The sequence below is a fragment of the Haliaeetus leucocephalus genome, unplaced genomic scaffold (genome assembly GCF_000737465.1).
Source record: "Haliaeetus leucocephalus isolate CR32 unplaced genomic scaffold, Haliaeetus_leucocephalus-4.0 Scaffold262, whole genome shotgun sequence".
In the NCBI taxonomy this organism is placed as follows: Eukaryota; Metazoa; Chordata; class Aves; order Accipitriformes; family Accipitridae; genus Haliaeetus; species Haliaeetus leucocephalus.
The window spans coordinates 4706341-4716818 of record NW_010972698.1 but is presented as its reverse complement, the minus strand read 5'-3'; the positions used below and the strand labels follow the sequence as shown (position 1 = coordinate 4716818).

The 10478-nt window shown below is 38.2% G+C and overlaps 1 protein-coding gene across 1 annotated transcript; it reads left to right on the top strand.

Moving 5' to 3' along the window:
* Positions 1–2907: 2907 nt before the first annotated feature.
* On the top strand, positions 2908–9876 carry FAM199X (family with sequence similarity 199, X-linked). The gene is made up of 6 exons (XM_010568939.1): positions 2908–2917; positions 3085–3112; positions 4703–4852; positions 5184–5345; positions 6482–6742; positions 7661–9876. Exons 3-6 carry the CDS (start codon positions 4835–4837, stop codon positions 7829–7831), a joined length of 612 nt encoding a protein of 203 aa, XP_010567241.1. The 5' UTR covers positions 2908–2917; positions 3085–3112; positions 4703–4834; the 3' UTR covers positions 7832–9876.
* The last annotated feature ends 602 nt before the right edge of the window (positions 9877–10478 follow it).

Here is a 10478-nt window from a genome sequence, read left to right as displayed (position 1 = left end):
CGCTGCCGGCCTGGGGGGGTGGCCGCGCTCCGGCTGCGGCTGCTGCGGGCAGCCCGCCCGCCCGCCCCGGCTTGGGTTGCGCTTCGCTTTGGCAGGGCTGTGTACGAGCTTGGTCCGGCCTTGGCTGGTAAGGGTACGGTTGTTGGCCCGAGCTTGGTCGTTTTTTAAGATGCGTTTATTCCTCTCCGAGTTTCTTCAGACGCAGCTTTGAGCGCCGTAGGATGGGCAGCTGGAGAGTGGTGCGTTTACAGTAATTAAAAAAAGCAGGCCTTGCGTGGACACCAAGCAAACCTGTAGGGGTTTGGAATGAGTCAGGCGGCTTGGTGACTGCAGCGATTCTTGCAGAAACATTTCCATCCCATGCTACTAATTAAGGGCAAATTGTTCTGCCTGTAATTTGTAGGAAAGGCCTATTCTGAAAATGCAAGTGCAGCTCTCCAAAGAAATTCCAGTTGTGCTCATAAAATTAAAACTACAGTCCTGCTTACCTAAAAAACTACTCCTGCTATTATTTATGCACAGCATTGAACTTGAATATAGCAGTAGGTTTTTTTGAGGATGGTTTGCGAGATTTCAGTCTCGAACGTACGTGTGGGATAGTTTTAGTTCCTGCTCCAGAGCTGCGAGATACTTTTGCTGGTTATTAGTGTTTCTACTACACCGTAATGAAGAGTGAATAATAAGGTAATCTTTCAATTGAATTTGTATGAAATTATGGATATTACACTTTAAAAGTGTCATTCACAAGAGCAAGCCCTTACTTATAGATTCTTAAATGATTCAGCATGAAGCGCCTCGATCAAATATGATACACTTCCATGATCTAGTTCTTATCTCCTAAGACCCAATTGTGACATAAACAGTAAGATGTATTTGTAGCATATCTGTAACATAAATGTGTGATATTCACCAAATCATACGTTTCTCTTTGTATTGTCTTTCACTCCCAAGTGTGTTATCCAGGCTTGCTCATTTTATAAACCCAGGTTTGTAACCCAGGCTTTCTGAGTGGGTATTTCACTCCTTTGGGCAAGGACATGCCATGTCTTGTACTGATGAAGCCATTGCAGATGCACAGTTCAAGCTGTGGTGTTCACATAAGGCTTTCTGTTTTTTAAAGTTATGAGTGATTTTAATGTAGTTTCCACTTCTTGTAAATCCAGTTCACCCCAGCAAGTACAGCAGGGCCCCCTAGGTATGAGAAGGTGAGGGCTGACTGCCTATACCTGCAATGATACTGCATACCTGGAGCGTCTGTGCGTACTTGGCTGGTGGTAAAGCCCCTGTACCTCATCCTGTGTTTTGATAGGTCTGGAAACTTTTGTCTACTCTACCTTTCCTTTCATTGGTATTTCATGAATACTGAAGCTGCAGTTAATGTTCAAAGGCATGCTGTGTCACCATGTGTGTGTCACCATATTCTACTCTGTACCAATTGATTGCCCTGCCTGCAAAAGTCTGTGCCAGTAAAACATCGCATGTGTATAAGGGATGCAGAAAGGGAGGGAGGGCAAGATCTCCTGAATCTGCTAAAGGAAAAGTTTTTGAAATGTATTTAACATTGGATTAATTCACTGCTGGCCAAATAAATGTGGGAGTGAGTCCATCACAAACATATTTAGCCAAGCTGGTGTGCAGCTTAAATAACGACGGTGAGGACCAGCCTTTCTGGGTGATGGCATTGCTCAGCTTTTGCAGTTGGGTAGAGGAATGTTTTTCTAATTTAGCCAGGCTGAAGTGGATAGGCTGGTGGAAAAGGAGTTGATCGTGTGGGTTTGCGTGGTGAATTTTAGAAGCCCTTTTCAAATTGTTTTGGCTATATTGCAGTGCTGTGCTGACTCATGGTTGTCTCGACCTACTTTTTACCAATATGTAAAATAAATCCAGATATGGAGACTCATTTCACAAGCTTGTTAAATTCTGGCTTACTCTCATTAGATTAAAAAAACCTGTTCTGTGAAGTTTGAGTCCTCAATTGCTTTCCTTTAGCAGCAGCATTAACTAGCTTGTGAAATGAAATTCTGAGGGGAAAAGAGTGCTTAGTTCTGGCATGGTAGCATTTTCACACAGGTAATTTTCCCATTTTGCACTGTCTTATTGCAACAGCATGTCCAATATTTTTGGCATTCACAGTTGAAAATAGTGAATAATGGAGCCTTGGTTATATACATAACGTCTTTCCTTACTAAGCCTTAGTTTTGTGGGGATTATCAACCTCGAATTTATTTTTGACTCCTATTTGTCCTGAAGTCCAATTGATTTACTTCTTAGTTTTGCTTATTTCAATTCACATGGAACTTTAAATATCCCAACATATGGGAAATTATATTTTTAGTTCAGTGTATTTAAAACAACCAACCAATGAGAAAAAAAAGGCAATATATACACTACAGGAATCATGGCTCTGGGTTGGAAACTGTTAATATAGTAAAATAAAGGTGTAATTATATGAACATTTTATGCATTTTTACCTTGCTGTTTTTAATGCTGAATTCCCTTTGGTGTTCTTTATGGACCTTTAAAAATATTTTAAAATGGAATACTTCAATTTACGTAATTATAACTTAGTTCAATAAAATCAATGTATAATGTTACTGACAGGCAAAGTGGAGATAGTTTTATGAGGCTTAAAAGAATTTTTCAGGACACATGATGCCAATGTTTGCTGCTTTCTCTTTGTTTTGTCCTGTTTTGCAGGTGGAACTTGACGTCTTGTGGAACCAGCGTAGCCAGCTCAGAGTGCAGTGAGGAGCTGTTCTCATCGGTTTCAGTCGGTGATCAAGATGACTGTTACTCTCTATTGGATGACCAGGAGTTCACCTCTTTTGATTTGTTCCCCGAGGGTAGCGTCTGCAGTGATGTCTCCTCTTCTATCAGCACGTACTGGGATTGGTCAGACAGCGAGTTTGAATGGCAGGTAAACTAGTTCCACTGTAAATGTAAAATTTTGTATAGACTATTAAGTGCTGGATTTAGCTTTAATTGAAAAGTCCTTGGCATTTGTTTTTTGGTAAGTACTGAATGTAAGAGCAGATATCTGAATGTTCAGTGGTAAAGAAAATGTTTTGTTCCATTTTATTCCAGCGTTCTTAATCTGGAGGAGACACTGAAGGTCAGCTCTTCAAAGAGACATGCTTATATATCATGGTAGTTTGGTTTTAGTGACCAGCATGTGTCTTGTAGCCATGAGCTTAGATCCTTTGTACTGAGGATCTGCCCTGGTAATGAAATCTGGTTATAGATGTCTGCTTCCAGTGATTTGGTTGTATTAAATCTTCCTTTGGAATGGCGCTGGCACCTAGGTAAATTGTAGAAGCTCTTGCCATAGCCTATTTCCATCTTTTTGTCTGGGCCAAGTAAGAGTACAGAGCTCACTTTGTCTCACCAGGAAAAGTGTGAAAGTGAATCACGTCCTCCTTTTTCTTAGTCTGTATTGGATGCAGTCCTGGGTCAGGTATCTCCAGTTTGTGGTAGTCTTCTTTGTTCAGCAGTTTTTCAATTGTGATATGCAAATCTTTTTATATATATAGACTTAAACTGACTTTTTACGTTATAGACTTAAATCAACTGTGAACGTATACATAACTTTGAAACAGGAAACATGGTGCTTCAGAATATACCGAGGAATACTTTTAAATTTTGTCATAAAGCTTAGTCAAAGCATGTACAGAGTCTTCTAAATGCAGAATAAGGACTGAAAACACTGATTTCAAGAAGGCGCACATCCTGTTCCCATCCTGTTCCAGAAGACGCAAATGAACTTCAGATAACATGGACTGAGATTAGCTCTGAATTTCTTACTGTTTTAGTCTAACAGCTAGTCGCTATGTATATCATATCACAGAAGTTACAAGTGCATTTGTATAACACGGCCTGTAGGAACAACTCACATTGGATCCCAAAGATTCAGAGCTTCACTGAGTTGTGAAATTTTAATTGGCTGATAAACTCGTTGATTGTTTTGAAAAGAAGCAATTTCCCATGTCTTAGTTAGCTGACAGCATGTTTGATTAGTAACTAGCTTTTTTAAATGATTCTTTGTTTTTTAAAACAAGCATTTCTTAAGAGACATACTTGATTGGACTTGCACAATTTTGGAAAGACTTTTTTGTAGCTTTTTATGGTGTTATCTGGCAGAATCTAAGCATGAGTAATCCGACTGTCACACTTTAACTGGAAGTGCATTCAGAAATTACATGTCAGTTGTATAAATGAAGCTAGCTAAAGTTCTGCAGTTGCTTCTAGCAAAATGACAGTGATTTTAATTGAATTGTCTTGTGTAATTGTGGGGTGTGGTATGAATTGCAAACCTGCTTTGAAATTATCTTCTTTAAACTAGACTTATGCTTCAAAATGGGAGGTTTAGATTTAGATTTGGATTGTCATGGACAATTTACACTGATGGAGAAAGGAAATAGTTGAAATGCCACATGATTCTGCTGTTCTCTTAAATGCAAATTTTTAAAAACAGGATTCATAAGTAGAGAATAGTGTGAATTGAGTTTGCTGTATTTACTGTTTGTTGGAAGGTTCAAAGGAGTACTGCAGGGTTATGAGTAATTATTAAAAAGTTGTTAGAGTACATAGATAAGCTATGCTTTGCTAATTTGATGGTGTGTTTTGAATTGTTAATGGTGTTAGAATGATTTTAAATCTGCCTACTGTATTTTAAGGCTTTGTTCTTTCTCTTGCATATTACAAGTTGCCTGGCAGTGACATTACAAGTGGGAGTGATGTACTTTCTGATGTTATACCTAGTATTCCAAGCTCTCCTTGTCTGCTTCCAAAAAAGAAAAACAAGCACAGGAATCTCGATGAACTTCCATGGAGTGCAATGACAAATGATGAACAGGTGAAATTGACTTTTTTGCTATGTGAGAACTGTAATATACAGAAGAACTGTCAATCGGTGCAACATCTTAAAAGATATACAGATTGCTGTAGGTGTAAATGCAGACCTATGCAGTACTACTTCATTGTTGAAACTAAATCTTCTTGTCTTTTGCATCTGTAGTAGGCAGTTTAATGTGTACTCAAGCTTTCACCCTGAGTTTTTGAGGATACACAATGAGGCTAGAATCATAGGAAATGTGATATTTGAGTACGTTTTATTCTGTTGGTCCACCCTTTTTCCTTTAGAATCAATAATACTTTAAAATGACCTGCCTTTCTTCGGGTCCTAGGTTGAATATATTGAATATCTGAGTCGCAAAGTCAGTACAGAGATGGGCCTTCGAGAGCAACTTGATATTATTAAAATTATTGATCCTACTGCTCAGATCTCGCCTACAGATAGTGAATTCATTATTGAACTGAACTGTCTCACAGATGAAAAACTGAAACAGGTGAGTTAAGGTTTGTTCATTTGACTTCAGGGTTTCAGCATCTGATATGTCTTGCAAAATCTCTTATGGAGTTGTGATCAATTTTTATACATAATCATTAGATATAGGGAGATAACACTAGAGCATAATATTGTCAATGAGGGAAAACAGTTCAAAAGCATGTTGTTGTATGTATTAAACCTTTATATGAAAGACTGGTTATATATTCTCAATACGCGTTAAGCCTAAGATGGCGTGCGTGTAATGAGTTATGCTGTGGGCCTGGTACTGCTTATGACAAAGAGTATTCCACTTCATGACCATCAGCTGGTTGAGCATCTTCATTTGTTCACTGTATATAAACTAGTATTTAAAACTCCTGAAGGACTGGAGTTCATTGGAGAAGACCATAAATTTCACGTAAAAAGGGATACAGAAAATATGTTTTAAAGGTGGTACAAAATACAGATTATAACAAAGAAGAGTACCTGATTGGTACGGTAGATATATGCTACTGTTGTCTTAGTCTTTGTACTATTGTGGTGTGTTGTTGGGAAAAGATGCAGTATCCAAACTGAACTCCTCAGTGTTACTCTGTATTTGTGATTATGATGAAGATAAAGATTGAAAACAGAAAACATTCACTGTTTTTATGGGCTTGGCCTATTTCATATTTCAAACATTTTATAAGTATCTTCTTAAAGTAGAAAAGTACTGCTTGCCTTACACCCACTTTTGTTTGAATATATATGCAAAATAAAGGGTTTTGATACATTGGGTACACAGCTTAGTTCAGTTGAACTTGACTGATATATATATATGTATGTATGTGTGTATGTTTGATGTTATTAGTATAACTTTTTGTTAATACAAAATAATAAACTTGGGGGGCAGGAGGCGGGGGAGAAATCCCAAAGCTTATTACTTAGTTTTCTTCCTTCCATAATGAAGTAAATATTAATTTAGTTCTTAGTTAAGTTTTCTTGATGACTGCCGGATGGCTTTGGAGTTAAGCAGCCACAGAAAAATGTTTTAAAAGACAACTGATCCAATAACTTGATCATTATTAACAGGCAAATTGTGGTTTTTCCATGAAAAGGAGTATCTCAGTACAGTATTTATCAGGCTTTAGTAATTCTGCTGCCTCTGTTCTAAAGGTGAGAAACTATATCAAGGAACATGGACCTCGTCAACGGTCTGCAAGGGAAGGCTGGAAGAGGAGTAGCTACAGTTGTGCAAGTACCAGTGGTGTGAGTGGTGCCAGTGCCAGCAGCAGCAGTGCCAGCATGGTCAGCTCAGCAAGCAGCAGTGGTTCTAGTGTTGCTAACTCCGCTTCAAACTCGAGTGCCAACATGAGTCGAGCGCACAGTGATAGTAATTTGTCCACAAGTGCTGCAGAAAGAATCCGGGATTCAAAAGTAAAGTTTCTCATTATGTACATGTGTATTAAGCTGTCTAACTTGTTAAGGTTGCTTATGTGATCTTAACTGGGATATCTGTACTGAAGGAGCATGGTTAGTAACTGAGGATCTGCTGAAGTTAGATAACTAAACCAATGCTGACTGTTTCCTCTGACGTGACCATAAGGAATTTAACCTTGTGCTCTTCCCATTATTTCTAAGTGAAAGCCTGATGTTTGTATGTAGTAGATCTTCTCATTACTTTTGTTTAGAATACGGTGAGTGCGGTTTGAAAAAGGCCTTATGCATCTAACTTAATTCTTTGAATGAACACACAGTTTTACCCCCCCCAAAATTTAAGATTGATCAGCCTAATCTAGGCATAATTTCTGGATGGTAAAGACTATCTTGGGTTTTGGGTTTTTTTCCCAACCAGAAGTTGCATCAGGCTTTTTGAAGCTTCTTCAGTTTATTCTTCCAACATGTCTCATCAGATTACTTGGTGAGGAGTGACCTGTTGAAGCATGTTTCAATTAAAGTAGTACTGTGACACTTGTCCTGTCTCCATAATTTCAATTTCAGGTGTAGAGAAGAGCAGTTCCTGCTTGCTCTTCAACATCTCAGGTTGTTATTGTAAGTCAGTAATATTTCCCCTGCAATAAAGATTCTTCTGATCAAAGACTCAGCTATGCAACATCACAGGGTGATGTTGTGCCTCACAACTCAGACGTGGTAAATGGTCTTGATATTTTAATATTAGATACGATTTTGGATTAATGTTTGCACCACCTCTGAGAATTCGTTTTAGTTATTTTTCAGAGCAGACATTATTTTAGAGGTTAACTTATTTGCCAGCTTTAAAGGTAGTTTCTAATCTACACAACAAAATCTTTTTTTTTTGTTGGTTTTTTTTTTGTGTCTTTTGTCTTTTGACAGAAACGTTCCAAGCAACGGAAACTACAGCAAAAGGCCTTACGCAAGAGACAGCTGAAGGAACAAAGACAAGCTCGTAAGGAAAGACTGAGTGGATTATTTCTTAATGAAGAAGTGCTATCTTTAAAAGTGACTGAGGAGGACCATGAAGGAGATGTGGATGTTTTGATGTGACAGGGGTGAATTTATCAGTGTTCTTTCTAAGCCTTAAATGTATTATCCTTATTGTTTACATATATTTCTTGACCAAAATTTGATTAGTGTTAACAATATAAACCAGATCTTTTCTCAAGTGTAATTTTGGTAAGAAGGTTTAAGTATTGAGTAACTTCAGCTTTTTGAGACTAATTTTGCAACAAAGACTTCAGAAACTTAATTGTCTTCTGAAAAGCTGCTGAACAGATACAATTTTAAGGAAATTTGAACTTGTCTAACATGATAACTTACTTGCAAGCCCTAAGTCTAGGGGTGCGTTTGGATGACACTAAACATGCATTACTATGCTTCAGCTTTTTTGTTTTTTCCAACTTGTAATGTTACATTTAGCTTGTTCTGTCTTCCTTTCCCATTATTAGGAAGATTGTTTAGCATGAGGAAAAAATCTTTAGTTCTATAGCGCTTTCTTTGTCTTGCTCTTGGATCATACAAAATCAAAGTACTGTGATAAATCGCAACTTCTAGAAAAGGACTTATCTCAAACTGCATAGAAAACAAGAAACAGAACTTCTCACGCAGGGAATCTGTAACACAAATAACACCTAATAATGTTCTTTAGGAAGCAGAATTAAAAAAAAACCAAAAAAACCCCAACAACAACTTGCAAGCTTAGTCTTCAGAAAGTTATTTTGCTGCTCAATATCTTATAGTATGATTGTTACTAATGGTTGACCAGTACATCCCTAGTATTGCTATGAAAAGATTTAAATACAAACATCGTTTTGCATTGAAAGTACACTAATCTGCAATTAAGTTGTCTAGGACACTACAATAGTTAAAAATGCTACTGGAAACAGAAGCGAAAACAAGTGGCACACACAACTTTGGTGGTTTTTTCTCCCCAGAAGCATATCTAGATTCATGTTGGCAGGAGAACTTAATTAATGCAGCTGTGCTTTTTAATTGTATGTTTAGCTGAGGATGTGTCTTCTCTGTGGGTTGTTACACCATTACATGTTTCAGAATTCTGCTTTTGTTGTCTATCTGCTTTTGAAATTTCTCTTGCTAAGAAAACGAGGTAAAATTGTGGCTTTCATGTAGGAAGGTAAAAGTAGTTTTAACCTGTTTCCTAATTCTGACAATGTTAGGTGGCTTTTGTCTTTATGTTGGAACTACTTGTTACAGAACTCCTTCCCCCCACAGCTGAGATAAAAATCATACTTCTAAATTTCAGTGTGAAACTTAAAGGAGTATAAAAATATTTTCTAGTTCTGAGTTTAGGAAGTAATTTTTCATTATCTTGATCCTTCATTACTTTCATTTTGCTCCTGTGAATTAAGGAGTTTGGCAGTTCGGTGTGGGCTACAGGTGCCTGTAATTGCAGGATATAGCCCAATCCTGCAGAATTGCATGATCAACTTTATATAGGCCCACTCACATTCATTTTGCATGTCCTGCACAGACTTAGCCCTGACAGCCGAAGTATTTTTCTTTCAGAAGTGGCATTCCTTGTAGCCTCAAACTAAACTGACGAGTAAAATATCTGAAGAATGGCCTCTGAAAGGGTTTCAATAAGAAATAAATGAGGTCCATAGTCAAACTAGTATGTCTGAACTTAGTCACTCTTACTGCTGCTAGACAACAGGTACCCAGACTTGGCCATCGACTGATAAAAAACTATGTAATGTTGTTTTAAACTTGAGTGTTAGCTATCCCATATGGCCAGTTATTTGGCCACTAACCAGAAGTGAATGTTACCTATCAGTATTTGGCTGTACTGCATGAGAGCTGGTTGATGGCGCTCTCCCTTCTAGAAGAAATACCAAAAACTTCTTTACACTATACAAGTGACTGAGGATTTAGATTGACATAAATCTGGAGCTTCTTTTAAATATCTTGGAAGAAAAAATTGAATTGCTGTCTGTTCAGCTAATTTCAGGGTGCAGCTGTTGAACTCTTGCAACTTACCATGGCTGTAATGGATGAATTAATCATAAAACATTTTGCTGTGTGTACACTGTCACAGTTCAGTACAACCTTTATTTTCTGCAGTGACTTTGAAGTGTGATTCCCGCCCTCCCCTCCCCCCAGTGTCGTGGTTTAACCCCAGCCAGCAGCTAAGCACCACGCAGCCGCTCGCTCACTTCCCCCCCACCCAGTGGGATGGGGGAGAGGTTCGGGGGAAAAAAATAGTAAAACTTGTGGGTTGAGATAAGAACAGTTTTACAGAATGGAAAGGAAGAAACTAATAATGATGATAATAAGAATAATAAAATGACAAAAATAATAAAAAGATTGGAATATACAAAACAAGTGATGCACAATGCAATTGCCTACCACTTGCTGACCGATGCCCAGTTAATTCTCGAGCAGTGATCCCCCAGTTTATATACTGGACATGACGTCACATGGTATGGAGTACCCCTTTGGCCAGTCTGGGTCAGCTGTCCTGGCTGTGTCCCCTCCCATCTTCTTGTGCCCCTCCAGCCTTCTTGCTGGCTGGGCATGAGAAGCTGAAAAATCCTTGACTTAAGTCTAAACACTACTTAGCAACAACTGAAAACATCAGTGTGTTATCGACATTCTTCTGGTACTGAACCCAAAACATGACACTATACCAGCTGCTAGAAAGAAAATTAACTCTGTCCCAGTTGAAACCAGGACA

Coding starts and splice junctions, on each gene's coding strand:
- FAM199X (XM_010568939.1), top strand. Junction 5,346..6,481: donor CAGATGAAAAACTGAAACAG/GTGAGTTAAGGT, acceptor TCTGTTCTAAAG/GTGAGAAACTATATCAAGGA. Junction 6,743..7,660: donor AAAGAATCCGGGATTCAAAA/GTAAAGTTTCTC, acceptor GTCTTTTGACAG/AAACGTTCCAAGCAACGGAA.